The sequence below is a fragment of the Anomaloglossus baeobatrachus genome, chromosome 5 (genome assembly GCF_048569485.1).
Source record: "Anomaloglossus baeobatrachus isolate aAnoBae1 chromosome 5, aAnoBae1.hap1, whole genome shotgun sequence".
Lineage (NCBI taxonomy): Eukaryota > Metazoa > Chordata > Amphibia > Anura > Aromobatidae > Anomaloglossus > Anomaloglossus baeobatrachus.
Genome location: NC_134357.1, coordinates 291,292,591 through 291,306,233, shown reverse-complemented (window position 1 = coordinate 291,306,233; position 13,643 = coordinate 291,292,591). Strand labels below are relative to the sequence as shown.

At 47.4% G+C, this 13,643-nt stretch overlaps 1 protein-coding gene across 1 annotated transcript in view; it reads left to right on the top strand.

Annotated features, from left to right (window-relative positions):
* Positions 1-13,643, top strand: part of MFSD11 (major facilitator superfamily domain containing 11) — a 91,725-nt gene that overhangs the window by 41,446 nt on the left and 36,636 nt on the right. The window contains exons 8-10 of the mRNA XM_075347470.1: positions 9,428-9,575; positions 11,656-11,696; positions 11,778-11,843. Of these exons, the coding sequence (XP_075203585.1) occupies positions 9,428-9,575; positions 11,656-11,696; positions 11,778-11,843 (255 nt within the window). The remainder of the gene's footprint in view (positions 1-9,427; positions 9,576-11,655; positions 11,697-11,777; positions 11,844-13,643) is intronic.

Genomic DNA, 13,643 nt, shown 5'->3' with positions numbered 1-13,643 from the left:
GACTTTTAGCCAGAGAAGCAACGGCATGTGTGATAGGATGTCCATGTCACATGTCCCTGCATTATAAAACCGGACATTTTCCTCCAGGACGCCATTATCTGCCTTCTGCGTCCTTGGTGTCAGACATCACTGGCGCAGCTCCTATAGCCGATACTGCTGTATACGCTCCATACACAGCGCTGGACAGCTTAGGGATAGCACTTTCTATCAGTCCTTTTAAGGGCTCGTACCGGCAGGGTCAGAGCCATAGGTGACAGGTCCGTGAAAACAGAGTTTAACAGCTACACAAGATGACAGCGTCTGTGTAGCTAAGGTCAGGGATTTCCTCGCTGCATTTCCCCATTAGGAGGGATAGAAAGGCAGGCTTCCATTCCTCTACCCAGAGACCCACTACCCTGCCACTGTACCCTCCTGCCCTTTGCACACTCAAACTCATTGTTACTAAGCCATTATACTAGCAAACACTGAACTTAGTGGCATCCTAAAAGTGGCTGTTGGACTTCTGTATAGTCCCACTAGTGCAAAGATATTGGCAGCACGTCTGCCTGCATTGCACACTCAAACTCATTGTTACTAAGCCATTATACTAGCAAACACTGAATGAACTTAGTGGCATCCTAAACGTGGCTATTGGACTTCTGTATTGTCCCACTAGTGCAAAGATATTTGCAGCACGTCTGCCTGCATTGCACACTCAAACTCATTGTTACTAAGCCATTATACTAGCAAACACTGAGTGAACTTAGTGGCATCCTAAACGTGGCTGTTGGACTTCAGTATTGTCCCACTGGTGCCAAGCTATTTCTAGCACCTGTGCAGGACACCCTCCTGCTCTGTTTTTAATAAGCTATAATGATAGCAAAAAATACTGCCATTTAGTGGCATCATAGAACTGGATGTTGTATTTCATTAGTGCCCCACTGGTGCCAAGCTATTTCTAGCACCTGTGCATGACACCCTCATGCACATTTTGCTACGCTAATTTTATAGCAAACTCAGGGAATTCTTTGCTGCATTTGATAATTCGGAGGGATAGAAAGTGAGGCTTCCTTTAGCTTTTCCTTCTGTTCATAGACAGCATCTCCAAGTCCACACCCGAAGAGCAATTTCTCCTCCACGTGTAAGTGTGGAGAGGCAGCTAGTGCGCATGCGTGTGCCGATTTACCCCAGCTGCAGCCTAACTACAGTGTTTCGCCTAGTGAGTATGCTCAGCCTGACTGTGCCATTCCTGACGCTAAGTCTTCATTTCGGGATGCAGCGCATGCTCCCACACTTATTGCGAAAAGCCTCTTTGCACAGGTACTTGCATTCCGCGCCGGGTCTAAGTCCTGTTTTCTGCCTAGACACCATGCTAAAGCTGATAGTCTTTTTTCAGAGACTGTATTTCATGCAACTGACCATGCTCAGGCACTTACTGCATCAGAAACTAGGTCCGGTAATGAACTCTTTGGCCCTGCCCCTGATGTGGGGGGGCCCATATAGACCACAGGGCATCAAGTGTCCTGACGATGTGGGCAGGCCACTCCCAAATGGCTTGCAGAGGCCCGCCCCTATGACTTGTCACCTCATTATTGATGGTCAGACGATGACTGGTGAGGTGTTTGTCTCGTGGCAGCCATGAGGTCATTATTGAAGTTGCGGTTCCAAAAAGGACGCTAGTTATGCCACTCATGACGTGTCACTCTGCTTTTGTCTCCAGGAGGTGCATTGTGGTCCACCCTGGTTTGGGGCGGACCCAGGTTATAAAACGGGCTGGAGCCAACAAGGAGGTGCGCAGTCTTCTATTATGCTCCGAAAGAGCACACCTCCATGTGTTGAACCCATTGCGGCTTTAGGCCAGAGGTAGGCAGGGATAGGGCGTCGATGCAGGCCGCCACCACAGTTGGTAACGCAGAACGGTTAAGACCAGCTCCTGTCCTACAAGTCCTGCTTGTGCAGCCCAGTGGCATTAACAGGGCTGCTGCTGTGCCTGCTGTCCACAGGTGTGGCCCCAATGCACACGGTCAGCGTACTGAATGGCCCCTGTGATGTTAACAGGGAGTTCCTGGGCTGGGTGGGCGTGTGGACCCTGTGACACTAACAGGGCTCCCAGTCTCAAGATCCGAGTGGCGTCTAACTCGGTTCAGGCAACTATTAGTTTCATAGCCACACAGATCTGTATCCTCCACCTAACCTTCCAGTTGCCAACCTCTCCTTTTCCATCTGGGAGCACGGTGGACACTGACTGCTGATGGGGATATATACCTTTCTCTTTCTTTTCTTATTAATTTTCGTTATATAGCGGTAACATAGTATATACCACCTTATCCAAATCTGCCAGTCCCACCGTAACAGATGGTGTTTCTTCATCAAATGTTACTTTTGCTTAACCACCAAACCCACGGACCAAAACTTTTTTCCCCTTTCCAACACACCTGTTCCCCTTTTCACCCGCATCTGTCCTTTTTCAACTCATTTTGTATATGACCAAAAGTGCAACTCTGCAGGGACACCGTACTCAATGCCATCTCAGCACAGCAGCCAGCCCTCGGTACCTCAGACGTGGACAAGTAAAAGACCATTTCCTCCTATCCATGACAAACCGTTGAGATTCACTCTGTGCAGCACTGGTGTTTAGTGGAAAAGCAGATCTAAGATTGCGTACCACATTCTGCAGATAATAATAATAATAATAATAATAATTTTATTCATTTATATAGCGCTATTAATTCCATAGCACTTTACATACATTGGCAACACTGTCCCCATTGGGGCTCACAATCTAGAGTCCCTATCTGTATGTCTTTGGAATGTGGGAGGAAACCGGAGTACCCGGAGGAAACCCACGCAAACACGGGGAGAACATACAAACTCCTTGCAGATGGTGTCCTTGGTGGGATTTGAACCCAGGACCCCAGCGCTGCAAGACTGCAGTGCTAGCCACTGAGCCACCGTGCCGCCCCTCCTGTATACGTGCGTCCATTTCTATGGCAGGAATTATTTAGCCAAATTTGGTCTTGTACCGAGGATCTAACAGTGTGGCAACCCAGTAGTTAGCATTACTTCGAATTCCTACAATCCGAGGGTCATGTTGTAGGTAGTGCAGCAAGAAGGCGCTCATGTGTCTTGTGCATCCAGGAGGACCAAATCCTTGGTGTGTTGGTGGCAGAGAGGTGAGAATCGTGCCTCCTTCCTCTGCCCTCTCCCCCCAACCTCGCACAACCGAAATGTGAGCAAGCTCTCACTCATCTGCTGAGTCTTCCATGCCCATCGCAAGTTCGTCCTCCATTTCTTCATGGGCTCCTGCACCTTCCTCAACAATTTTTGCTGATACTATGCGCCCTTGTTAATCCCTATCCCCCATCATGACTGCCGCCTAGGTGCCGCTCAACGTATGGACCTTGTACATCTTATTATCCCTTCTGCATCTGACTCCTCCTGTACTTCCTCAACTTCCTCTTGGACCAATACCTGACTCCGAATAATGCTTACAGTGTGCTCCATCTTGTAGATGACCAGAATTGTCACGCTGAGAATGGCATCGCCAGTGCTAAACATCTTCGTCGACATTTATAAACTGTGTAGAAGGGTGCATAGGTCCTTGATCTGACACCACTCCAGCAGCGTGATCTGCACCACCTCTGGATCAAGTTAGCCCAGGATATATGTCATACCGTATTTCAGCAGGGCTCTGCGGTGCTGCCACAGACGCTGCAACATGTGCAGATTCCAATTCCTGCGTGTCGGAACATCGCATTTCAGGCGTTTAACCGCCAGACCCTAAGACTTCAGGAGCGATGAAAGTTGTTGAGCTGCTGGGTGCGAAGGATGAAAGTGAGCATATAGCAGCGTGCCCGCTGCACAAGGCCATGTAGGCCGGGATGGTATTTTAAAAATTGCTGGAGAATCAGATTCAGCACGTGAGCCATACAAGGCACGTGTGTCACATTGCCCTGACGAAGGGCCGCAGACAGGTTTGCATCATTGCCGCACACGGCTGTTAAGTCACCAACGTAGTCCACTCAATCAATTTGTACTCCGGTCGCCAGGTGACAACGTGTTCCTTTCGTGCATAGTGCTGATGATGGGAAAAGAGTCGATGCCTGCGGCGCAGGTGGACGCAGGTTATGGTCACCCACTGAGTTGCGTTACCTTGACAGATACAGAACCACAGGCTGAATGTAGGTGGTGGGTATCTCACAGATGAAGTACCATCATTCAGCTACAACCAATGGGAATACACCACACCCTTTTTTAGGCCCCTCCTGTCTGCAGACCACTGCCAGACAAAGCTATGAACCTCTTGTTACTGTTACCCCCAGTTCAGTTTTATGAGTTTGTGTGCTTGTTACCTGACTACTTTTCCACTTTTCCTGCTTGCTGTTTATGTACCTCGTTGGCAGATCCGCATTTCACCTCTGCTTGTTTTCTGATTAAGTCCTGGCCATCCCATTCTGTTCCTCTTCCTCAATTAATGTTTTTGACCCTGCATGACTACTATTCTCTGGAACTGCAGCCTTCCACAGGTATTGATCAACTTGGGCCCTGTGTAATTCCAAATCACTGTATAGGGGTTAAAGGGTTTCAGGGTTCTGGGTGTCCAGCTTGGTGAGTGGCTTGCCTCTAGCCTATCCTTTACAGCCCATCTGAGTGTGTCGATCCAGGCAGGCGTTACACCGTGCCCTCTGCAGAAGGCCATGTAGGTCGGGATAGTGTTTTAAAAATTGCTGGACAACCAGGTTCAACACGTGAGCCATACAAGGCACGTGTGCCACATTGCTCTGAAGAAGGGTCGCAGACTGGTTTGCATCATTGTCGCACCCGACCTTCCCTAGCTGCTGGTTGAGTGGAGACAACCATTGATGAAACTTGGTCTCACTCTCCAGAGATAACCGTCCACAATTCCTCAGCGGTGTCTCACATTTCCCCTACATTTCAAAGTAAACATTTGACCACCTGATGGCCTTGAGCTCCGCTGCCAGCATAGTAAGGAGGTGTGTGGGATTCCTTGGGCGCAGTTACAACGCGGGTGGCCTGACCACACAGGGTTTGGGCGGAGGTGGAGGACCCACACGAGGTTGAGGAGACAGAAGCAGTGGAGGAACTTGTACATACAGATGAAGGATTGACACACAAGTCGTGTGGACGGCAAGACTTGTACAGCAAACCCTTCTCCATCTCTCACCATAGTTACCCAGTGCCCAGTCAGCAACATGTAACTCTCCTTTCCATGCTTACTGGTCCAAGTATCTGTGGTGAAATGCACCCTGTCACACACAGAGTTTCTCAAGGAATCGGTGAGGTTGTGTGCGACCTGCTGTGGTAGCGCGGGCACGCTCTTCTTGGAGAAGGAGTGACGACTGGCCATCGGCTCTTGGGGCACTGCAATGGGCATAAGGTCTCGAAAATCCTCGGTCTCAAAAGGGAGTAAAGGCAGCCTTTCTGTTGCCAACAAGTTGCAGATGATGAAACTCAACCTCTTAGACATGTCATGCCCTTCGAAAATCATGTAAAACACAGCGAGGGGACTCCAACCACAGTCTCCCTCGTTGCCACTAATTGGGCCACACACACCCCACTTGACTGGCATCAGTTGACCCCCCTTTTGAAAAAGAAAAAGATGCTTTGCATGAAGCACTCTCAAAAATACGCGTGCCTTTCCCGTCTCCTGGATGAGCCAGGCTAAGAAAAGTCCTCTGAGAGCCATGACTTGTTCATCTTGGTTCTTTTAGAAACACAGCGAGGGGACTCCAACCACAGTCTCCCTCGTTTCCACTAATTGGGCCACACACACCCCACTTGACTGGCATCAGTTGATCCCCGTTTCAAAATGAAAAAGATGCTTTGCATGAAGCACTCTCAAAAATACGCGTGCCTTTCGCCTCCCCTGGCTGACCCAGGGGAAGAAAAGTCCTCTGAGAGCCATGTCCACATTGTCAGTGGACAGACACGTGTGCTTATCTGCCAGCAGACCCCCAGCAGCACTGAAGACAGGTTCGGAGAGAACGCTGGCTGCAGGACACGACAAGATCCTCAAGGCGTACGTGGCAAGCTCAGGCAATTTATCCAGATTGGAAGCCTAAAATGAGCAGGGCTCAAGTTGCACAGTAATGGCATCAATGTTTCCTTGCATATACTCATATATCTGTGTGTCCTCCTCTTTTTCCTTGTCCAGCTGTTTTGTTTTCGCATGAGTATATGTCCTTGTCACTTTCCCATGTGTTTGTGTTGTGTTGTGAGTTGTTTGTCACCTTTTGGACACCTTTGAGGGTGTTTTCTAGGTGTTTTTATGTGTTTCCTATGCAGTTCGAGTTCGGTTCGTCGAACGTTCGACGAACCGAACTCGAACGGACCGACCTCGAGCCGAACCGCGACCGGTTCGCTCATCTCTAGTAGCGACCACCAATGTGGTAAATGGTCGCTATATGTCACAGTGGAGAAGGTACCTGCGATATTTAAACGGAAGAGGTTGCTATGGGACTTGTAGTCCACAAAGGCTTCTTGCTACATATAAGGGTCAGGTTCCCTTTAATAATCCCAGGGTGCTGTGCAGGGCTGAGAATCACAGACCTCCACCTGTGGGTGTGTCCAGCTTGATTTAGGAGACTGGCAGTGTGTGTTCGAGAGAGTGATAGCAGAGCAGAGAGCTCTGGATGGAGCAACCTGTGTGGAGGCTGAGCACAGGGCTCCGATATTGAGTCTGAGTCGAGACTGAGGTGAGTGCAGCCAGGCCAGGGCTGTAGGGCCGAACCTCTCCTGGAGGAGACACAGACCCAGTGGTCTGCAGAGGGCCCTGGGGGCTGAGAAGGAACCTCAGCTAGAGGTGTCTGCTAGCAGGTGCCAGAGAGTAGGGAAAGTGGTTAAACTTCCACTATGAACTTGTAATGGACTGGAAGCCATGGTACGTGGATCGTTTATGTACAAGAGCAGTTTATGTTGGGAGTATTTTAAATAAACTGCTGGAATTATTATAAAGAGACTGTACGTGTGTTGCTGACGCTACCTGACGTGTGGCCCCCATACACTCGGGGCCCACACCGTCACACTACAGACATCCGATGTTATACTACAAGTACAGAATATGATATATTTAAGAACATCGGATATCTGTGCACATAAGATACCACATATAGTGTATAGATTAGTATATGACAGAGGTGGGCATTTAATTTTCCCAAGGAGCCACATGAGAGACCGTTACTGCTGTGGAGGCCGAACCAATAAGCTGAAAATAATTCTACTCATAATGAATGTTAATATTAATATTAAGTATTTTATATTACTTGTGTCACTTAATGGGAAGCTGTCACCAGATTTTTCCCCTATAAGCTGCGGCCTCCACCACTGAGCCCTTTTATGTATTCCAGAATACCGTATATAAGAGCCCAGGCCGCTCTGTATAACATAAAAAACATCTTTCATTATACTCACATAGGGGGTGGTCCTGTCTGATAGGTGTCAGTGGTCCGGCATCTTCTTTACATTGTGATTGCCGTGCTCCTTCTTGATTCATGTGAATGACGCATCCTTCATCTTTTACACAGCTTCCCCAATCACGCTCCTGCGCAGGCGCACTTCTCTCTGCCCTTATATACAGTATTCTAGATGCTGTATATAAGGGCTTACTGGTGGTGGCAGCAGCTTATAGGTGAGCAACTTGCTGACAGGTTCCCTTTTAATATTGAGCAGAATGTGAACACCCCCTACATACAGTATGAATCTCATATATAGCATGAGCTCCCACACAGTCCCCCTAAATGCAGTATGAGCCCCCACATAGCCTCCTATATACATGCACACATCCCATACACAAATGAAAAAAGACTGTTCCGGTCTCTGGTGCACTGCAAAGAAAATTCTTGATTTGAAATAATCTGACCTGTGCGTCAGGAGTGTGTAACTGGTAATCACAATGTACTTTCCTTTAGTTTCCAATGCTCCTTGCCAGAGGGCAGCATTGCCCTCTTCTATCCAGTAGAATTACCGTATTTTTCAGATTATAAGGCGCACTTTTCCTCCCAAAACTTTGGGAGGAAAATGAGGGGTGCGTCTTAAAATCCGAAAGTAGCTTACCGGGGGGATGTGCAGAGGGGTCAAAGGAGGCAGGGGTAATACTATCTGGTGTGCTGCTGGTCTGTGTGACGCTGTTGTGTGCATCAGGTGGCGCCGCTCCGTTCTGCTCGGCTGCTCCGTTCTGCTCGGCTGCTCCATTCTGCTCGGCTGCTCCGTTCTGCTCGGCTGCTCCGTTCTGCTCGGCTGCTCCGTTCTGCTCTTCTGCTCCGTTCTGCTTGGCGTTCTTCTGCTCCGTGCTGCTTGGTGTTCTTCTGCTCCGTTCTGCTCGGCGCTCTTCTGCTCCGTTCTGCTGGGCGCTCTTCTGCTCCGTTCTGCTGGGCGCTCTTCTGCTCCGTTCTGCTGGGCGCTCTTCTGCTCCGTTCTGCTGGGCGCTCTTCTGCTCCGTTCTGCTGGGCGCTCTTCTGCTCCGTTCTGCTGGGCGCTCTTCTGCTCCGTTCTGCTGGGCGCTCTTCTGCTCCGTTCTGCTGGGCGCTCTTCTGCTCCGTTCTGCTCGGCGCTCTTTTGCTCCGTTCTGCTCGGCGCTCTTCTGCTCCGTTCTGCTCGGCGCTCTTCTGCTCCGTTCTGCTCGGCGCTCTTCTGCTCCGTTCTGCTCGGCGCTCTTCTGCTCCGTTCTGCTCGGCGCTCTTCTGCTCTGTTCTGCTCGGCGCTTATCTGCTCCGGTCATTCTGAAGATGTTGGCGGTCAGGGTTTCAAATAATAGCGCCTAGGGTCAAGCTCTCATCTGCGCATGCGCCGACTCCGACCGCCATTCTATAAAGCGCTCACCGCCAACATCTTTAGAATGGCTGATGACTCACTGCCCCCCACACACAGCAGCCCCGTCACCGGCCCCGCACAGAGTGGAGCGGCGTCACCGGCCCTGCACAGAGCAGCACCCACAGTAAGTATCTGGGCCCCCTCTATACTACTCGCAGTATTTCAGTACTCCAGTACCGCTCCTGCCTCCTGTGATCCCCGCTCCGCTGCTGCCCCCTCTCCCTGGTAAGACACCACCAGATTATAAAACAGATCCCATTTTTTTTTTTTTTTTTTTTACTTTTTTTTTTTTCCCCTCTAAATTTGGGGTGCGTCTTATAGAACGAAAAATACGGTAATAAAAACCTGATTTATCCTTTCTTAGTCCCACTGTAAGATGGATCATAATGTATTTATCTACCCAACATGACTCTTGTAAGAGCAGGGTCATAATGCTATGCGTACAGAACCTTTCTTATTAAAACCTCCCTGGTCATTCTGTTTCCACCATTGAGGCACCAGGTTCTTATGTGTTCAACACCGGTCCTATATGTATGTACGTTTTATACCGCTAGGTGTCATACGTATCTGTAATAGTGACCCTGTCGTTATTTATCATGTTTGTATTTTTTCGAGCCAGAAAGAGCCCGGAGGACGGTATTCATCGCTCTTACAGTGATCAGCTTGGTTGGGACTGTCCTATTTTTTCTGATCAGGACACCAAAGCCGAATGTATCTCCGCTGAATGAAGATGATGATGGAAATTCGGATGTCCTGGAAGGGAGCGCGTGAGTGCTTCATACTTTATACTATATACAGGCAATTTAAGTAGGGATTTTATGTCTCCAGTGTGACTGCCCTCGGGGTAAACTTCAGCCCTATATTTTTTGTATTGGGTATCCAGCTGCAGCACAAATCCATTTTTTTTTTCTACAGATTATAGGAACGCGAAGAAAATTTACATAGAAACCCAGCAATTCAATCCTTTTTCTCTCCATTTTGATACCTTTGACTCCACTTTTTGATAAAATAGTCTCCCCAGTTTACTGTCCTCATTAATTGCTAGGTTGTAATGTCCCTTTCGGCCATGATCCCACATGCAAAAAATGCTACATTCTTTCCCGCAGACGTCTGCACCAATCTGCTCTAATAATTGTGGGGAAAAGTTCCACTTGTGAAAGGCAAAATTACGGCGCTATCTTAGTGTAGTCATAGAATGATTGAATTTGCAGTATAAGGTATAATATTGCACTCTCCTATTGCAGTGGAAATCAATGCATAACAAGCGAACCTATCCCAATGCACTGGATGGACAGGTGGCCGCCGGTCCGGTGAACTGCAGTGGCATCCTCCAGAGGGATCCCGACAAGAAGGGAAGAAGATTGCTGTTCCCGGTGTTGGTGCTACTTCATCTTCAGTGGTGAGGATCGGACCATCCACAGCGGATTGAGAATACTCCCAAAGGTGACAGTAAGTTATTCCCATAAAATAGTGTAAAACAACGCATTTTGGCCTTTTTTAGGTTCATATAATGAAATTGTATAACAATACATTTTTAGATATCATTTTATATATACATGAGAAAGGCCTCACTGCTGAAACGCGTTGTATAGTAAACTATTTTATGTCAATAAATTACTGCCACCTTTGGGAGTATTCACAATGCTTTTTCGATGGTCTGTTCCTCACCACTGAAGAGGGAGTAGCACCGACACCGGGAAGAGCAATTTTCTGCTCTAATAATGGTGTTGCCGTTTTTCTTCTTTTTTTTTTTTTTTTTTAAATGTTTTCTAATTTTTAGGTGCAGAATTGACACATTTTGGTTTTTTTTATACTTTATAAGGCCCCTGTCACACATCTGTGCAAAAAAGCGAAAGTTTTGCATGGTCCGTTGTGAAATTCCGTGGGTCATTCGTGTGTCAGTGTATGTCATCGGTGTGCTGTCTGTGTGACATCCGGATAGCACATGGACAGCATGAGCTGGTATACTTGCCAGTCCCCGGCGCTGCTGTTGCTTCCGGGTCTGCAGTCAGTGCAGTGAATATTCATGAGCATAATGAGTGGGCCCAGAAGTAACAGCAGCATCGGAGACAGGTAAGTGTAAAAAATATATATATTTTTTTTTTTAAGTGACGTGTTTCTTCTGGTACGTGTCACACTGATCACATCAATGTGTGGTCCGTGTAACAGCCGTGTTGCCTTCAGAAAATGGACATGTCACCTTTTGGAGTGCCTAGACACGCATGTTCTCCACACGGACTGAAAACACGGAGGTGTGCACAAACCAATTGATTTCAATGGGTCTGCATGTGTCCTTGTCTCTGGTACGTGTGAAAACGGACGTCACATGTACCGGAGACAGGGATGTGTAAAGGAGGGCTCATGCGGACACACTAAGATAAGCATGTGATGCTTTTTTTCCCCTACTTTGTATCATACAATTCTAGCAAAGTGTATGCGGATTTTTAGAAATTCAACATTAGGGGAAAAGTACTCTTTATATAGAAGACTTTGGGAGCACCGAAGGGGATGCAGCACTACCGCTCCTTCATTTTCAGCTTAGGCGGGCTTCTGGCCCCTGGGAACTATAGTGCCCTATGTCGTAAGTGCCCTCTATCGTAAGTGCCTTCTATCGTAAGTGCCTTCTATCGTAAGTGCCTTCTATCGTAAAGGGTGCAGCATATTCTAGAGCTAGGCCATCATATTGCAAGATGAGGAATATTTCTTTTACAAGGACACTGAAATTAGATAAATGTTAAGTGTTCAAAGGAGAAATACCATTTGTTGCTCCTTTCTTTTCATGTTCCTCACAAAATTAAAATGTATCATGACACCAGGTTTTTTTTTTTTCTTTTTTTTATTACACAGGTCTTCACAAAGTAACCTAACAAAAGCTGTGGATGCCTTCAGTAAGTGTACAGACCCTCCATGTGATATTTTTTGACTCACCTGCTTCTCAGTATTCACCATTTCTTGTGTTCTTCTTACAGCAAAATCTTTGAGGCTGTCTATAACCAAAGAAATGTTGCTGCTGAGCATATCCATGGCTTATACAGGTAACATGGCATCCATTTCCTAAACCTCTTATGTTTTGAAGAATGGTTTAGGACTTTAGTCTACTCGGACCCCTGTATTTGGCGCCAAGACATTCTGTCAGCTCAGTGTATAAATCTGATGAAGGACTCTGAGTCCAAACACATCTTATTAAGCCAAATGAAAGAACCTCTACAAGTTCCGGCATCTGAAAAGTAGGGAATCGGTGGCTAAAGTCTATACCAAAAGCTTTGTCTTCATGGAGAGCCACCTAAAGTGACTGTATTGGCATTGGATTTTCCCTGTCTCATGCCCATACACTCTCTTATGTTATACTAGTGATACTAGACCAGGGATTGAAGGAGAGTCCTGCCCATGAGGGACGCACTGTCCATATCTGAGGACTCGGCGGCCTACAGCACCCCAACATTTATGTAGCTCTCATCTTCACCATGCTTTAAACCACTCTGACCTCAGTAGTTGGGTACTTTCCGAAATGGTAAAAGCCAACTCTTGGCTGATCGTGGTTTATGTCCATATGTTGCTTTGTTTCCTGCTTCTAAAGAATCTTTGAGACAGTGCTCCTTCACTATAAAGGAATAAGAACTGCTACAGGCTCCTGGGGTGCTTGGCTGTAGAAACACCTGACCTATTGGCTGTAGTGAAGATTAAAAGAACTCTGTCAGCACAGGATGACTGCTCAAACCCAGCACAGGCGCTAGGGCATCATGGCGACTAATCATTTACATACACCTTCCCACCATATTATTTTCTATCCATCCATCTCCTCCCTTCTCTGCTCTATGATCCCAGAGCTGTCAATCAAAGACGAGGGGAGGGTGTAGATAGGGGGAAACAAGTAGGCGGGAATGTGCACGCAAATGTTTTGCCCCGCCATTGTGCACTGAGCTCCTGTACTTGGTCTGAACAGTCATTCTGTGCTGATAGTCCTTTTAAAGAGAACATGTCGACACAGGATGACTGTTCAAACCAAGCACTGGCGCTCTGTGCATAATGGCGGGGCAAACCATTTAAATACACCTTCACACCTACTTGTTTTTTTTATCCATCTCCCCCCTTCTCTCCTCTATGAAGAAAGACCCGTCAATCAAAGAAGAGGAAAAGGTGAAGAAAGAGGGAAATAAGCAGGTGGGAAAGGTGTATTTAAAGGATTAGCCCCAAGATGATGCACTGAGCATCTGTGCTTGGTTTGACCAGTCATTCTGTGCCGATAGTCCCTTTAAAGAGAACATGTCGGCACAGGATGACTGTTCAAACCTAGCACAGGTGCTCGGTGCATCATGGCAGGGTAAAACATATACATACACCTTCCCACCTATTTGTGTTTTTTTTGTTATCCTCTCTTCTCTGCGCTATGAAGACAGACCTGTTAATCAAAGATGAGGAAAAGGTGGAAAAAGAGCGGAAACAAGCGGGTGGGAAGCTACACTTAAATGTTTAGCCCCGCCATGATGCTTCTGTGCTTGGTTTGAACTGTCATTCTCTGCAGGTCCATTTACACTGCACAATTATCATGAATGAGTCTTCCTAGCCATGCACATTTCACAATAATCTTTCAGGGTAAACGGGCTACAATCACTCAAAATATGAGCATGAGCAGACGTGCTCGCTCGTCAGGTGAAATGATTTTTGTACTGTATAAAAGATCATAGTTTTTGGTAGCGGATCGTCCTTTGTGAGCCGGACTTGGGCTGCAGTTATTCTCTGTAGTAAATGTGCACTGTGTGATCTATTAGGCTGCTTTCACACATCCGGTTTGAGCTGTGCGGCTCAATCCGGCTGTGAAACCTATGCAACGGATG